The sequence below is a fragment of the Trachypithecus francoisi genome, unplaced genomic scaffold (genome assembly GCF_009764315.1).
Source record: "Trachypithecus francoisi isolate TF-2019V2 unplaced genomic scaffold, Tfra_2.0 Lachesis_group5, whole genome shotgun sequence".
In the NCBI taxonomy this organism is placed as follows: Eukaryota; Metazoa; Chordata; class Mammalia; order Primates; family Cercopithecidae; genus Trachypithecus; species Trachypithecus francoisi.
This window is the reverse complement of record NW_022681470.1, coordinates 93,397,992-93,415,529: the sequence shown is the minus strand read 5'-3', so window position 1 is coordinate 93,415,529 and position 17,538 is coordinate 93,397,992. Positions and strand designations below refer to the sequence as shown.

The following is a 17,538-nucleotide window of genomic DNA, read 5'->3' as shown; positions in this document are numbered from 1 at the left end:
CCCACCCAGATCCTCCCACTCACCCCAAGATGGCACAGACTCATATGCTGAGAACAAAGACAGAGCCTTAAGTAATAGTACTTTTAATAAAATTAAGTTCTTAATAGCACATTTAATACATTAACCCTCCCCCTTCTTGGTTTCTCTGCATTTTGTGCAACATCACTTTGACTTGACTATTCTTGGGTCTGTTTTATTTCCCGCTTTTATTTTGCTTTTGAAATCTTTTTCCTTGGTGGATTTGTATGTGTCTTCACTAGATGCCTCAAATTAAGTCTGACCACAATCCTACTCTACTTTCTACAGTGGAGAGACCATCCTCCCTGCCCCAGGGCTGTCTCCACCCACCCCCCCCTTCCCCACCCGCACCCTCGAGTGGGGAAGGGGAAGCCCTCCCCACCCCAGACGCTACCATCCCAAACTAGCGGGGTTTCTAGGACAAAAAGAGCAGGGGGAATCTGTCCCTAGGTGGGGCAAGAAGAGTAAATTGGGGAGAGGGAGATGTGTTTGGGGTCTAGGGCCAGGGAGGGACATGGCAGAGTCATTGGTGTAATGAATGAAGCAGGCTCCTCCTGCCTAAAGGAGAGCCAAGGGGCCTCTCCACCCCCTTGGATAGGAGGGGAAGGCCCAGTGATTGCAAGCTGGGGTTGGTAGAAGGCAAGTGCTTTAAAAATGTTGATTTCTCACAAGCAGAAGCCAAGCCCCCCAGTTTTGTGTGGGGAGGGCAGTGTGTTCCCAGGCCAGGGCACAGTGGATGACCACTACCTGAACACTTACAGATGGAGGTGAACTGGAGCAGAGGGTTAGGGTTGGAGTCACCCAAAGTCCCCGTGCCTTTCCCTTGCCTCTGTGCCCATGGGGATGCCTTTCTCCCAGGCCTTCAAGGACAGTGTCTCCACTCCACTCCGTGGGAAGTCCTTCTTGGAATCTAACTTTTATGAGACAAGAAAGCACTTTGCAAGTAGGTGAAGAACCAGTCAGCTTTAAAGAACAATTATTGAGATTGTTACCGCCACTGCTGCCATGGAGGTCAAAGCTAAGTGGATGGGAACAGGGGTAGGGGACTGATCCCCTCAGTGTTCTTGAAGCTCTGAAGGTGAGAAGCGTGTGTGCATGTGTGTCTGTTTGTGGAATGACTTCCCAGGCTCTTAAATCAATCTGTAGAGAAGTGGACCGAGGTCACACTTCAAGAAGGACTTCCTCAGTTAGGCCTGGGGGAAGCAGGCATGGGAGGGTTTGAGCTGGGAGCCCCAGGGGAGGACATACCACATTGGAGTATGGGCTGCCCAGGTACTAGGGGTGCAGGTGAATGTGCTTGGCCTCCTCTGCTGCCCTCAGCCCAGCCCCTGTCTTATTGAGATGATCAGTGTGCATCCTTTCCAAGACCCTGGGAAACGAACCCCTCATTTCTTTGTCCTACAATTTAAAAATCCAAGGATTCTCAGAATCAACCCCAGCAGACTGGAAGCTCCCAATCTTCAGCTAGCAACCTGCTCCAACCCTGATATCTGAAGATGGGGTAACTCAGGGTGGACTCAGCCACTTCCCTCCTCTATTTATCTTTTCCTTACGACTTGTATACATTCTACTGGACCCAGGGGCCCTCAATGCTACTAAACTTTAAGCTATCTGAATATTGTCTACTAAGTAACTAGTAATTGTTTCTTTCTCTCTCTAGGATTATATGAAATAAATTTGAATTATTATTATTAATAATTATTATTTTGTAGTATTCTTTTCTTTTAAACCCCTCGGTTTCTCTTTTTCTTCTCTTTCTCGTTTTTGGTTAAAAAAAAAAAAATCTAGATCTCTTAAATCTCACACATCTCTGAGGGTTCCTATAGGCCTGCTAGGCCTCAATTCTGGATTTCCCCTCCTCACTTGCCCTGGAACAGGGCAGGGGAAAGTGGTGGGGGACACCCCAGGATCCTCAGTCCTTAGTCCTACAGCTTCTTCCTTTCTTGTTAATCCCTTTCTTTGTTTGGCTCTGCCGGCTCCCCTGAGGGGGAGGGGGAGAGGGGAGGAGGAGTTCATGGAGTGAAATCCAATCTACTGGAAGGGCCCCAGGAGGGACCGGGTTCCCCGAGCTCCTCTCTCCACCATTCATCCCGGGATGCTCCCCCAAGAAAAGCAAATGACATTCCTCCCCAAAAAAAAGTGGGGGAAAAAAGCAACGTAAACCCAAACATATATTAAAAACACTTTTTTTTTTTTAAGATTTAACTCTGAATACAAATGTATTTTTTCTTCTTCTCTCCCTACATATATTCTAAACCTTCTAAAGTTTTTTTATTTTTTTAAGGATCACTTTATCATAAAATAAAATATCCTTTTCATATAATAAATTACCTAATAAAAAGTCTTTTTTTTTCATATTAGCCCAGGTTCTTTGCTACATTTATATGGTAATAAACGCCTTTATTAAAATAGAATATTAAATTATAAAGAACTGCTTTTTTTTTTTTTTTTTTGCTATTTTTGTTTTCTCTCCTCTGTGTTGGTCGCCTGTCTCGCTCCCTCTCATGCTCTCTTTCTCTCCTCTATTTTGTCTCACTACGCGTGTTTCGTGTTTGTTTCTAGGTTTGGCTCAGTTGGTAAGGGTGGGATTGAATTTGCTGAGCCCCCTAGTGTAACAGTCTTCTGCCTTTGTGGGTAAAGAGTGGAGAGGGGGAGGGGGATCGACAGACAGACATCCCTTCTTCCCACCCCCCTCCCCACCTGCCCCCGGCAACCGAGGGTGCCCATTTGGTTTGGTTTCTATTGTACAGACATCTCAGGATGGCTCACATAGGTGGGAAGGAGGGAAGTCGTCACAGGGCAGTTTTCTTGGCTGTGACCTCCTTCCCCTCCCCTCCCTGGCTGGTGTTCTGGAGGGGAAGGCTGTGGAGAGGTGTTAATTCTCGACAGGAGGAAGGAGAGGAGGAAATCCCCTCTGCACCTCCACCTGCTCCATCCAGGAAGAATGGGACACTGGAGCTTTAAGTGCTCAGACGATCACTCAGAACAGTCCCACCCCATTATTTACAAGGATCTCCTGGGACTCCCATCCCTCCATCCTCTCTTGGCCCGGCCAGCGGAACCAGAAGGGTGGAGAGCTGGTGGCAGCCCCAAATGAGCAGGAGGGAAGCAGCAAAGGGGGTGCAAGGCCTGTAACAATATGTGATTCTCAGAATAGGCCCTGCTGCCCCCCAATCCTGCTTTGCCCCAGGCTGACCCCTCTCTGAAGACCTGGCTTCTCCTCAACCACATCGGGTGGGACACAGACTCCATGATTTGCATGGAGGATTCAAGCTAATAAGGATTCAAGCTAATAAGGATTCAATAAAGGTTCAGGTCAGGTTGAGAGGGGTGCAGGGAGTTGGGCACTGCATGGGAAGAGCAGCTCTTTCCTCCACCAGTCTCTCCTCCTGCCTCATGCCCTTTCCTGCTCCTTTAAATAGCAGACACACTACTCTGGCGCCCCCAATTCCACAACCAGAATACCCAGTCCAAGAACTACTCCCTAAATATAATGCCCATAGGTGATGAAGGTAGGGGTTTGACCCTTTACCCCAGTATTAGTCCCCTCCTCACATTTTCACTGAGAATGGGGATACATTCCATAAAGAATTTGAGATGTTTCTTTGGAGGAGTTGGGGAGAGGGCCTCTAGATGCCTGAAGAGGAATGGAGGGACCAATCAAATATTCCTCCCCCTACTTCTCCCCAGGAGGATGGTGTCCCCAAAGCTGGGCTGGAAGGGGCGGGGCAAGGGGAAGGGAAGAAAGACAAAGACAAGGAACAGAGCTGGGAGTGACAGCCACCAAAAGAAAGCAAAGCAAAGAGCTGGAGGGAAAGGAAAGAGTTGAGGAAAGGGGAGATCCCAAAGGAAGGGAAGAGAGTGAAGGGGGGAGGGGTGGGGGCAGACAGGAGCACTCCTCTCCAGATTCCTCTAGCCCAGCTTTAGGGGGACAGATGGCTTCTGAGCCTTTCAGCCATAGAAGCGATTGACATGCTTCTCTCCCCCAACCCCTAGAAGATCTACGCAACTTCTGATAGGGCTCCAAGTCCCTTACACCGCTGGAAACTGATGACAGTTTCACAAACAGGATATGGGGGTGGGGTGGGGGGTAAAGGGTCATGCTAGGAGGTCGGAGGTCAGGACCAGAGGGCTTAGGGATTGGAAAGAGCACCTCTAGATACAGGTGGTAATTCTCCCTCTCCCTTTTCTCCACCCCCTCCTCGCAAGAAGGGGTGGAGTGACACACAGCGGGGGAGGTGGGCAGAGGGCGTCAGAATGCCTTGGCGGCCACCTCTTCTCTGGCAAAACAAAAGTTTCTCTTAGCTGCTTCCAGATTTAAGGGTGTGTTGAGGTATCAGAGTTGTAACTCTAGTAAAATTTTCAGTCTGGCCCCCTCCCAATCTTTCCAGGACAGGGTGACCAGAGGCTCTGAAAGTGGCCCACCCTCCAGCCACCACTGCCTCCCTCCCCCCTTCCCCAGCGAGCGAGTATCTCTAAGCACCTTGCCCCTCAAATCACCGCTTTCCAAAAGGCCTTAGTGGAAAACAGGTCCAGGGTGGGCCCCGTGGAGTGGGCCCCGGAGGCAAGGGGCACGGGACTTAGGAGAATATTCGGATGGCTTGCGTGGCTGTGATGTGGCAGACGGGACACTCTGGGTCCGTCCTCTCGCAGATGCGTACTGCACACTCCATGCAGAACAGGTTGTGTCCGCAGGGCACAAGGGCGGCAGTCACTTCGCTCTCAAAGCAGACCATGCAATCCCGCCCGCCGCTGGGGCTCCGCAGGCCGCCTCCACCAAGTTTAGAGAAGCCCTGGAGCGGCTCTCCAGGGGGCCGCCTAGGGAGTCCGGCCAGCTCTGGTCCCGCGGAAGTCGCAGGGGAGCGGTGTGCGCCCGGGGGCCCAGCGCGGGCCTTGGCGGAAGAGGAGGAGGAGGAGGAGGCAGAGGAGAAGAGCACGGAGGTGGGCGTGGCGTTCTCCTGGCCCGCCCACAGCGGGGGGCTAGTCTCCGCCACGCCGTAGTACACATCCTGCTTGCCCACGCCATAGCCTGGAAAGAGGTACCCGCCGTAGCCAAAGTCCCCGCCCTGCTCACCCAGGCGTGGGGCCTCAAAGCCAGAGTCCACTCCGCACTCGCCAATGCAGCCCAGGCTGTTCTGCCGGAAGGTGGAGAGGGGCTTGCAGCCGGGCGGGTGCACCCGCCAAGCGTCGGAGTAGCGGCTATCGAGTGCAGCGTCGGGGCTCCCCGCCAGGAAGTCGTTTTCATTGTTGTACTCAAGGATCTTGCCAGTGCGCACCGCGATGTGCGTCTCGATCTCCTCGCGCGCACGCTCCACGTTGCCTGGGGCACCCGTGATCTCGAACACGGGGTCGCGGTCACGGCTTGGTGTGATAATGTATGTGTTGGTTTGCTGCTGGATGCGCTTGATGGTTGCCCCTTTGGGGCCCACCACCAGCCCCACCACGCGGTAGGGCACCCGCACACGGATGGTCACCTGGCCAGGCAGAGCAGGAGCTACGCCAAAGGCGGCGCCTGACTTGTTGCGGGAGGCACGGATCATGGAGAAGTGCTCCGCTGCTGAGATGATTTCCCGCCGGGCGGTGGCCACGTCCTCCCGCCGCCCTGTCACCATGAACACTGGCTCCTCGCCTCTCACCGGAGTCTTGATGTAGGTGTTGGTCTTGGCCCTCAAGGCCTTAATCTTGCAGCCTGGGATAGGGCGGGGAAGGAGAGAGACAAAGAATTGCACACAGCAAGGTTTGTGCTGGGACCAATAAATTCCTGATCCTCACCCAAATACCTAGCCTCCCAGGAACCCTTCAGTCTACCCTTTGAAATGCCCACTGCTGACTTGAAGAACCATTCCACACACTTGAAGAACACAGACCACCCTGACTTGAAGAACCCATTTATCAGATCTCAGATGTACCTAATGTCTCTATCAGCCACAGATTTCAAAATGTACTAACTTTCCCTGAGTTCCATTCAGGGCCCTCCAAATTCATTCACTCCTCAAAACCCCCAAATAATCACTGACCCTCCCAGACAAGGTGGTAACTCAAAATCCATTCATAAACTACATTCCTTTCCCCCAACATTTGCTCTTCCTTCAATTTCTCTACTGATGCCTGGCTACTCACAAACTTCCAAATCACTTAATCACACCCCACATCTGTCACTGACCCTGATGTTTCCACAGAACCCCAATGTGCTCAGTAACCTCACAATCTACTCATGTGACCCTTGATCATTAAAAGTGTCCTCCAAACTACCCAGGGACCACTGAAGTCTATCTGCTCTATGACTGCCTCACATGCCTTCCACTCAGTAGTTTCTCTCAGTGGGCCTCAAATTCATAGTGAGTTTGCAGCAGCGAGTAGGGTGTGGGGGACTGGGAAGGGTCTGAGAATCATAATTTCAAGGAGGAAAGGAGGAGTATGGAAATAAAGAAACTTCTGTGTGAGGGAACAGTGCCCAACCCCGTGTCACTCTTGTCCCCCTGTACCCTGGGGGCAAGAGAACTGAGCTGGGCTGGGGCTGAGTAGGGTGAGGGAGAGGTATTGTGGATCCACACTCCTGCTTTGAAGTAGGAGTGAGTTAAAGCTGGGAGGTTAGGGAAAGGCAGGAAGAGAAAGAAGAAAAATGAGACAAAGAGAGACAAAGAGGGAGAAGGCTAGAGAGAAAAGTAAGGGCTACTGTTTCTAAAAGCTGCTGACCTGGGGTCTGAACAAGTCCCTCTCCTCCTTACCTACCTTCCTCTTTCCTGCTCCTAGCTTCACACAGAGCTTCCAAGACTCATGCCCTTTTGGGAAGCACACGTCACGTGTGTGAGTTCGTACACATGTACCTAAGAGATGTGCCTTTATCTAAATAATATTTATGGGGCCAATCTAATGTATACTTTTATACACCTCTTTCATACACACATCAAGTCCCTGTGTTTCAGCCTTTCATACATCCCACTGTCCATCCCCATCCTCCCCAGCACACAAACAGCACATTCCTATACACACCCACACCCACGACTTTCAACCCCATTCACATAGAGACTCACTCACACCCTTCTCTGAGCACAATTCACTATTACCTTTTTCTCTGCAACCGAAACCAAGTGGTCCTACTTTTCTGCCTCTGCCCCAACCCTCCAACCTGAGACCTGAGGTGAGCTCATTTTTTCCTCCTTCCTCCACTCCAGATGGCTGCTGCTTCAATGCTGGCAGATTGGGGGGTGGGGGAGAGAGAGTAGGTTGGGGCCCCTCCCCTCACTTTTTTTTTTTTTTTGAGACAGAGTCTTGCTCTGTCACACAAGCTGGAGTGCAGTGACATGATCTTGGCTCACTGCAACCTCCGCCTCCTGGGTTCAAGCGATTCTCCTGCCTCAGCCTCCTGAGTAGCTGGGATTACAGGCACCTGCCACCACACCCGGATAATTTTTTGTATTTTTAGTAGACATGGGGGTTTCACCATGTTGGCCAGGCTGGTCTTGAACTCCTGACCTCAGGTGATCCACCCGCCTCGGCCTCTAAAGTGCTGGGATTACAGGTGTGAGCTACCACACTCTGCCCCCTCCCCTCACTTTTAAAAGACCTTAAGGAGAATTTGCTTGTTCTCTCTTGTCTTCAGACCTCTTGGCAGTTAAGAAGTCCTACCTGTTGTCCAGCCCACATCCTTGCTGCTTTAATGTCAGTAAAGGATTGTTCTATTTTCGAGGTATGGAGGGTCGCAAAACAGTGAACTCCGCTCTCCTACCATTTCTGCTCACATAATCGTTTGATGGGCACCTGGGTTCTGGCTCTAAGTTTTGGGTCCAAAAACTTAAATGAGAGCTAAGTATCTTTAGCAGTTGGGGTTGGGGTGAGGAGGACAGGCCAAGACATCCCAGTAAGAAGAAATGCTAGAGGCCTGGAGGTGCAAAACTGGTGGTGGGTCTCTTCCTGGGTTCTGCAACCTCGAAGAAGCATCTCTTGAAGGGAAGACCTACTGGGCTTCACCTTCCTAGAGGTCAAACAGAGGAGTACTAACACTGCAGCAGGAAGAGGGAGGTTAGACAAGAGGGAGGACTTCCATATACTTGACTGAGGGGTAGGCTTATCTTTTGTGAATAAAAAATCCCCTTACTTTTATGAGGGACAAGCCCATCTGATGCGGAGGCAGAAGAGGAAAGAATGACTCCATTAAATTCCGGGACCTCCCAAGACCACCCCCACACCCAAGAAAAGGTAGCAATGTCAGTCCCCACCCAATTCCAGGGCTTGGATCCCCAGTTTCTGACAAGAGGAAATCCAACTTTCTAAATCAGAAATCTCAAGAGATGGAGTGCCCCAGGGGAATGAGGGCTGTGTAGGGGAGTGGCATCTTCCCCTCCTCCATTCTGGATCTCTCGGTGAAATCCCCCTAACCCCCAGCACTCCCAGTGGATGAGGTGGGATGTGGAGTAGGGGCCCCCCTGGCCCGCCTCTCCTTTTCCTCCGCCAGAAGCCGGCCTCCTCCCGCACTCCCAGCCGGAATGCAGCTCCTCTATTGTTCCCCACTGTGGGACAGCTCCTCCCCCACTCCTCCCCCACCCCACACCTCCCCAGCCCAGCCTCTTTGCAATTTCCAAATCCCGCCCCCCCCACTCTCCTTGGAGAAGCCAGGAGAGGGAAGGGTCCCCAAGATCCCGTCTGCTCAATTTGGACCTTCACCAACACCCCCACCCACCCACCCACCCAGGGATGCTGGAGCAGCAGAGGGTGTGGTACCAGACATACTACGCTGGATTAATTCTGCACCCCCTCCCAACAGACCCAGACACACGCCCTCCACCAAATTTCCAGGTGAAGGTTTCTTACCCTCCAGCATTCCCCCTTCTGCCCTGTCCTACTCTTTCACTACCAGAGACCCCTCTCTAGGCCTCTGGCCCAAGGCCGTGGCCAGCCCAGAACAAAAGCCAGAGAGGGAAGAGGAGAGGTCCAAGCCAGGACGTAGCACTTCCTTGGAGACACCCCTTCCAAAACCCCAGAGACAGTCCAACTTTGGTGTGTGGGTGACCACAGGACCCCCTCCTCTCAGCAGCCCCCCTCAACGCCTCTTCCCCAGGCTGGGACCCTCCCTTGGGCCACACCCCCTTCCATTCCTACACTCAGCCCAACAAAGAGACAGATACTCAGTCTGGCTTCGAGGGCCAGGTCTCCCCCAAAGTCTGTAACTCCAGGCGGCTGGGGGTCCCAGGGGTGCCCCCTCCCCAACGTAGGAGCAGATATCAGAGTACAGGCTTCTGAGTAACTCTTTGCACATTCCGTCAGTTTTTCTGGTTAGGAGTGGACACCCCCTCCGGACAGCCTCCCTGGATTGGGAGACCGATCCCCTCCCCTTTCCCTCTTCCAGTGCGAGGATATTTCTTTGTCTAAGGGCAGAGCTCTGGGAGAGGAAAGATCTGGAGAACCGTCCCGACTAGGGGTAGCTGGGAACTTTGTGGCACTTGGAAATCAGGGTAGGGGGCGGGTCTCTCTTTGTGGGGAAGGGACAGAGCCGGAGGCGGGCAAGAAGGGAAGAAATGAACTTTCCGCGCTAGGGACGGGGTGACCCCACTACAGTCCCTCTCAGTGGTCCCGGCGCCCCGCTTACCTTGCCTGCCCACGATCTCGGCCACGTGCTCGGAGGTGGGCACGGGAACACACTCCGTGGTGTTGCTGCTGCCCTTCAGGCGCAGCTCGGCCTCTTTGTAGAGAGCGCAGAGCTTGGCGTCGCTCGCCCCTTTGGGGGCGGTGGGGGGCTGGGGCGTCTGCGCCGCGGGGGCCGCCGTCGGGGCGGCCGGGGGCGCCGCGGGCGGCGGCGGCGGGGCCGGCTGCGGGGGGGCGGCCGCTGCGCGGGGGCGCCGCCCCCCCCACCTCCCCCGTCCTCGCCCGCCGTGGGGGCGGGGGGCTCCCCCAAACCCAGGAGGCAGAGTTGATCGAGAGCCAGCTGAAGGGCGCGCTCGTCTTCCAGCAGCCCTCGGTCCTTAGCGCTTCCCCCGAAACATCCTAGTTCTCCAAAGCCCCCATTTCTTTCCATTATTCCAGATACCACTAGACTAGGCATGGCGAAACAAAAGCTGGGGGAGAGAGAGAGGGAGAGAGAGAGAGAGAGGTGGTGGAAGGGAAAAGAGGAGAGAGGAGGGGAGGGGAGAGGAGAGGAGGGGGTGTGTGGGGAGGGGGAACAAAGAACTGGGGAGGGGGGAAGAAAGCGAGATAGAAAGATAGACCCTCCCCCTAAGCCCCCCTCCCCAAACACCCTGTAACCCGACTCCCCTCGCCCCAGCCCCCGGGGTGGGGGTGGGGGGAAAGAAAAGCAAAACCAAGAAAGCAGATCTCCTCTCCTCTCCGGGGTTGACGGGGGGCGGGGGGCTGCAGGATCTCTGCCCCCACCCCTCCCGCCTCGGACCTGGGAGTCTCTAGCCCCCGCCGTCCAGGCGCCCCCGTTAGGCTCCCGCACCGAGCCCCAGTCCGGGAGCGGCGCTCAGTGGCCCCCAATAGAGCCCAGCCCCTTCCAGCGCTCAAACTCTTTTGTTTTAAATGAACTGGATGGAGCAGCATGGAACTGACGGGAGGGGGGCGCGCCGGGGGCGCCCGGGGCATGCCGGGAGTTGTAGTTTCCCGCCCTTGGGGGCGCGGGGACAAATTCCTTGACCCGAGGATAGTGCCCTTCGGTCTTTCCTCGCAGCTCCCGGTCAGGCTAGGGGTGGGATGGAAGTCGAGGTCCCTAATTTTGTAAGGGGAGGGTGCGGGGAGAAGGGGTAGTATGCGGAAACGGAGCGGGTTTGAAGCTGTCTAACGCCGCGCGCCCCCTCCCAGGACCCGCTCCTTCCCCGCGCCGGCCGGTCCTGGGGGCCCGCTTTTTTATGGAAATGAGGGGGGGGAAGCTGTCCCCGCTCGCTCACTGCGGCTTTCTTTCCCGCTCCCCTCTCCCCCCTCCCTGCCGCGCTCCCTCTCCGCTTCCCCCTTCCGCTCTCCCAGAGTCGATCCCGGAGCCCGGCCGCGGGGAGAGGTTCTCGGCCGAGAAGACAAAGCCCGCAGCAGCGATGGGGAGAGAGCTGGGCTCTGCGCATTGTGGGGGCCAGGAAGGGGTGCCAGGCTGGGGCTGGAGCCCCCTGGCAAAGGATGGGGTCCCCTCATCCCTAAGCAGCAAGCCATCTCCTCTCGTCCGCCCCCCGCCCCCCCAGTCTCGGAGATCTCAGAGGCACCGACTGGGAGGTGAGTTAGTTCACGTCCTTCTGCTCGGTGGAGGGGGTCGGGAGGGCGGTGGACTGATGAGGTGCGGAGGTTGAGGGAGTGGAGGAATAGAAGTGGGAGTCGGACGGAGAGTGGGGAGGCAGGAAAAGTCTTAAAGGCCTGGGGTGACTTAACCGTTTGGGGTGAGGGCCTTGAGCTTTGGGTGTGACAGAAGGAGGGAGGAGAGACCAGGATGGACTGGGAACCCAGACTTCCTTCAGGCCTGGGCTGTGAATACAGCTTGGGGTGATCTGTTCTTTAGCACTCATCGTAATTTCCACTGTGTTTCCTCCACCCCTCTCCCATTGAAAACCTATTCAGGGCCGGGCGCGGTGGCTCACGCCTGTAATCCCAGCACCTTGGGAGGCAGAGGCAGGTGGATCACCTGAGGTCAGGAGTTCGAGACCAGCCTGACCAATAAGGTGAAACCCCGTCTCTACTAAAAATACAAAAACTAGACGAGCATGGTGGCAGGTGCCTGTAATCCCAGCTACTCAGGAGGCTGAGACAAGAGAATTGCTTGAACGCGGGAGGCGGAGGTTTGCAGTGAGCCTAGATCCTGCCACTGCATTCCAGTGAGACTCCGGCGCCCCCCCCCTCCCCGCCTACACACACACACACACAACCATTCACTCCCGTTTGACTCCGGAAATTCGGTGAGAATGAAGTTTGTAAGGCTTGGAGAATTAGGCACTTTTAGAGTTTCAGGAAGGTGGAGTGTAATGCAATTTTTTCTTCTCCCTTTACCCCATATCTTCTGCATTTATTTTATATCACCCTTTTTGTGTCTGGATCTTTCCCAAGGGAAGAAGGGATGACACTGCAGCTTGAGGGCTCGAGGTCAGACTTTAAGAAGAACTTCCATAAAGAGTTTTATAACAGTGGGTGGGTGAGCCACAGTGGTAAGGTGTCCTTCTCTGGAGTGACTTGAAAAACAAAAATCTGAACTAGTTTGTAAGGTAAAGTCCTGCTGAGAGGCAAGGGAACAGATGAATTGACTTCACAGACTTAGCAATGTGGGGCCTTGAGGGCTGAGCTGTTTTTTTTTTTTTTTTTTTGAGACGGAGTCTGGCTCTGTGGCCCAGGCTGGAGTGCAGTGGCCGGATCTCAGCTCACTGCAAACTCCGCCTCCCAGGTTCACGCCATTCTCCTGCCTCAGCCTCCCAAGTAGCTGGGATTACAGGCGCCCGCCACCTCGCCCGGCTAGTTTTTTGTATTTTTTAGTAGAGACGGGGTTTCACTGTGTTAGCCAGGATGGTCTCGATCTCCTGACCTCGTGATCCACCTGTCTCGGCCTCCCAAAGTGCTGGGATTACAGGCTTGAGCCACCGCGCCCGGCCGAGGGCTGAGCTGTTTAGCCCAGTTCCCTAAACTGTTTCTTGGAAAGAGTGAGTTTGCACACTAATGGGAGTGCTGGAACCTGAGCTGAGGATCTCAGAAGGGGTGAGTTTGTGGGGGCGGGGGGGAGCGGAGTTGGCACACTGCAGGGCTTTTTTTCCTTTGCTAGGCAGAAGATCCAGGGAAGGAGAACCTTGACTGAGGAACCCGGGAGGGCCCTGGAGTTGGGGAAGTTTGCCCCCTGGACTGGGGATTTAACATAAGATCAACAGTAAACCTTATTGTGGGATTTGATGCTACTGCCACCAAGCAAGAATGAAAGAGGAAGAATTGGAGAGACAGGGTCCTGGAGAGTGGTCTGTTTCTGCCTCTTGTCCCCTCCTTCTGTCCCAGGAACCTGGATTGCAGAGACTGTGGTACTGGGGACCATGGGGTCTCTTTGGGAGAAAGTTTTGGCTTTGTGGACCAGGTGACTCTCTTTCACATTAATAGAAATAGCAAACAGTTGCATAGGACTTATTGTGTGCTAGGCATTTTTGTGGGGCCACCAGCTGGGCTGAACCTTCCTGTCCCCACTGAAATGAGATTCCCCCCAGACTCCCACCCTGAACTTGCCCTGCCTCTGCTTTCCTCCCCACTAAGCTAATTAAAGCAGGAGGTTAATCACCAAAGAAGCCTTGGGGATTTGGCCAGGGAGGAAAACAAAGGGCAGAAACAAATATGTATGAGTGGGGAGGGGGCCAGCTGCTGAATGGGGAAGGGGCTGACTGAAAGGTGGGGCGGGCGAGGCAGAGTCTCTACTGGACCCGCTTCGTCCCTGATCCACCAACAAGAATGAATCAGTCCTCTGGGTAAGTTAATGTCCACCCTCAGGATTCCATTGGGACTCCAGACAAATTTCCTTCACAGCAGATGTGAGCCTGGCACCTGGAGGGCGAAGGATATGTGTGTGAATGCAGTTAGGTGTGTGACATGGTGTACATATGAGAGTGTGTGCTGCAGATCATGTGGGAGAGTGCCCAGGTGCAGGGGAGGCCCAGGGTAGGCACCCTGAGGAGCTGGATGCTCAGAGCGTTTTTTACGAGTCCTTCGCTGTCTCCCGGAGGCTGGTGGCCTCCTTTGTTCGGGAGACCCCCCACCCTCAACTGAGAAGCTAGATTTCTGTCTACAGGCTCTCCTTTTCCCCGACTGCCTAATCCAGAATTATGGCAATGAAAGCAGAAGGTCTTACTTAAACAACACTCCTCACTCTCTGCCTTATGACCAGAAAGGTGTAGTGGTGGCATATTTGTCCCCTTCGGGACTTTGGAGAACAGCACTATGTCTCTCATCTTCATCATGGTCCCCAACCCTAGCAGTGCAGAACCTAGCATGCAGCCCTGCCCAGAACAGAAGCTCAATAGGGTACGTTGAGTGTAACTGCATTTTTTTTTTTGAGACAGAGTCTCGCTCTGTCACCCAGGCTGGAGTGCAGTGGCGCGATTTCCGCTCACTGCAAGCTCCGCTGCTTCCCGGGTTCACGCCATTCTCCTGCCTCAGTCTCCCTAGAAGCTGGGACTAGAGGTGCCCGCCACCACGCCAGGCTAATTTTTTTGTATTTTTAGTAGAGACGGGGTTTCACCGTGTTTGCCAGGATGGTCTCGATCTCCTGACCTCGTGATCTGCCCGCCTAGGCCTCCCAAAGTGCTGGGATTACAGGCATGAGCCACCACGCCCGGCCGTAACTGCATTTTTACAACTTTATGGTGTCAGGAGGAAAATGCAGGTCTCCAGAGATAAACATGCTGCTTATTCTGCCACTTTGGGCAGTCATTTATTGCTGAGCCTGAGTTTCCTTATCTCTAAAATTGAAATAATAAGCCAAGGTCTGGCAGGGTGTGATGGCTCATTCCTGTAATCCTAACACTTTGGGAGGCCAAGGTGGGTGAATCACTTGAGGCCACGAGTTTGAGACCAGCCTGGGCAACATGGCAAAACCCTGTCTCTACTAAAAATACAAAAATTAGCTGGGCGTGGTGGTGCACACCTGTAATCCCAGCTACTTGGGAGGCTGAGGCATGAGAGTCACTTGAACCAGGAAGCAGAGGTTGCAGTCAAGATTGTGCCATTGCACTCCAGCCTAGGTGACAGAGGGAGACTCTGTCTCAAAAAATTAAATAAGCCAAGGTCCTAACACAGTGCCTGGCTATCTTAAGTGTTCAATCAGTTTTAGTTTCCTGGCCCTGGTTGTTCTCCCCTTGTGTTTGACTTTAGCCAGATTATGCTCTTCATGAATTTTCATTCGTTCATTCATTCATTCATTCATTCAGCCAACCACTTCCTATTGAGCTCCTGGGATGTGCCAGGCACTGGAGGAGATTTATTCTGACCCATCATAGGTCACTTGAAGTCACTTCTAGGTCTAGACTTGCTGAAATAAAATCATTCCAAACAAATAGCAAATAATTCTAAAAATGATTCCTGTTAAACCCTGGAATGCAGGTGACCTCTGACTCTCTCTCTCTGTCTCTCTCTCTCTTTCTCTCTCTCTCTCTCTTTTCTGTCTTTCTTGCACAAGCCAGGCTTCTGGCCTCATGCCTGGGGAACAAAGGACCCTGTTGAGTTGTTGAGTACATACACACACACAAGCCAGGCTGCAGGGCAGGAAAGGTGACCCAGTGGAGAGTCCAGGGTTCTTGTGGAGGTTGGGAGATAGGAGTGGGGTGGATGATCCAGACTGTGTGCTTGTGAGTTGTATCCCTTCTTTTTTTTGAGACAGAGTCTTGCTCTGTTGCCAGGCTGGAGTGCAGTGGCGTGATCTCGGCCCACGGCAACCTCCGCCTCCTGGGTTCAAGCTATTCTCCTGCCTCAGCCTCCTGAGTAACTGGGATTACAGGCATGTACCACCACACCTGGCTAATTCTTGTACTTTTAGTAGAGATGGGGTTTCGCCATCTTGACCAGGCTGGTCTTGAACTCCTAACGTCAGGTGATCCGCCCCCACTTTGGCCTCCCAAACTGCTGGGATTATAGGCGTGAGCCACCATGCCCGGCCAGGAATTGTATCCCTTCTTTCCTCTGAGCACTTCTGAGCACCTGTTATCACTGTCTGAACATTCAGTACCAAGGGATAGGGGTGCACACCTAACACTTGCCCCTCCTTAGCCCTGTTCTCAGAACCCTGAGGGAGGGAGACACAGGAGGCTGCCACCCAGGCTGCCTTACCAAGCAGACTGGCCCTTAGAGAGGTCATCTCCCCCATCTTCCTGCTTTTATCGGGAGGCCTTCTCTATCTGTCCTAGTCAGCTGAACCTCCTCTCCCATGCATAATAGAATTTTCCTATTTTCTTTTCTCTTTTTTTTTTTTTTTGTTGGGGGACGGAGTCTCGCTCTGTCGCCCAGGCTGGAGTGTGGTGGCGCCATCTTGGCTCACTGCAACCTCTCCCTCCTAGGTTCAAGCAGTTCTCTGCCTCAGCCTCCTGAGTAGCTGGGATTACAGGCGCCCGCCACCATGCCCGGCTAATTTTTGTATTTTTAGTAGAGATAGGGCTTCACCATGTTGGCCAGGCTGATCTTGAACTCCTGACCTTGTGATCCACCTGCCTCAGCCTCCCAAAGTGCTGGAATTACAGGAGTGAGCCACCGCGCCCGGCTCCCATTTTATTTTATTTTCTTCTCTTTTTTTTTTTTTTTTTTTTTGAGACAAGGTCTTGCTCTGTCACCCAGACTGGAATGCAGTGGCTTGATCATGGCTCACTGAAGCCTTGATCTCCCAGGATAAAGCGATCTTTCCACCTCAGCTTCTCCAATAGCTGAACCACGGGCACATGCTGCTATACCCAGCCAATTTTAAAATTTTTTGTAGAGATCAGATCTTGCTGTGTTGCCCAGTCTGGTCTTGAACTTCTGGCCTCAGGTGATCCTCCCACTTTGGCCTCCCAAAGTGCTGTGATTATAGGAATGAGCCACCATGTCTGGCCATTCTTTCCTTCCTTTTCTTTCTTTATTTTCTTTTTTTTTTTGAAATGGAGTCTCGCTTAGTCGTCAGGCTAGAGTGCAGTGGCACCATCTCAGCTTACTGCAACCTCCGCCTCCCGGGTTCAAGTGATTCTCCTGCCTCAGCCTCCTGAGTAGCTGGGACTACAGGCACGCACCACCACGCCCAGCTAATTTTTGTATTTTTAGTAGAGACAGGGTTTCACCACGTTGGCCAGGATGGTCTGTATCTCTTGACCTCATGATCCACCCGCCTCGGCCTCCCAAAGTGCTGAGATTACAGGTGTGAGCCACCATCCCGGTCTCCGCCTTTTTTTCCTTAATAACCCTTTCTTGTGGGAAGTCTGTGTTGCTATCTAACCACCATCCTTCCTGCTAAGGGTCCAGCCAGTTTTCTCTCCTTTGATAGAATGTACTCAACACATTAATTTAATTTTTTTGTTTTCTTTTTTTTTTTTTTACTTTATATCAACAGTCCAAACCTCACTAGCATTAATTAATTTTAATCAATGAGAATATGGAATAAAATTCTGTAGGCCACACAAAAGAAATGTGAGACTTGATCCCCACCTTCAGTAAGACACAGAAACTGGCCTACATGACCCAGAGAACATGGGTAAACAGGATTAAATGTCAGGACAAAATGGTCTTTGGGGTAGAGCATGGTGGCTCATGCCTGTAACCCCAGCACCTTGGGAGGCTTGAGCCCAGGAGTTTGAGACCAGCTTGGGCAACAAAGTGAGACTTCATCTAATTTATTTTATTTTATTTTTTTTTATTTTTTTTGAGACAGAGTCTCGCTGTATCGCCCAGGCTGGAGCGCAGTGGCCGGATCTCAGCTTACTGCAAGCTCCACCTCCTGGGTTTACGCTATTCTCCTGCCTCAGCCTCCCGAGTAGCTGGGACTACAGGTGCCCGCCACCTCGCCCAGCTAGTTTTTTATATATATATTTTTTAGTAGAAACGGGGTTTCACCGTGTTAGCCAGGATGGTCTCGAT

At 52.9% G+C, this 17,538-nt stretch overlaps 1 protein-coding gene across 1 annotated transcript; it reads right to left on the bottom strand.

Annotated features, from left to right (window-relative positions):
* Positions 1 to 67: 67 nt before the first annotated feature.
* MEX3A (mex-3 RNA binding family member A) lies at positions 68 to 10,503 on the bottom strand. Its single transcript, XM_033200531.1, is given in 3 exon segments — positions 68 to 5,707; positions 9,605 to 9,841; positions 9,844 to 10,503. Coding segments are annotated over 3 exon segments (1,560 nt in total). The 5' UTR covers positions 10,058 to 10,503; the 3' UTR covers positions 68 to 4,598.
* Between the last annotated feature and the right edge of the window lie 7,035 nt (positions 10,504 to 17,538).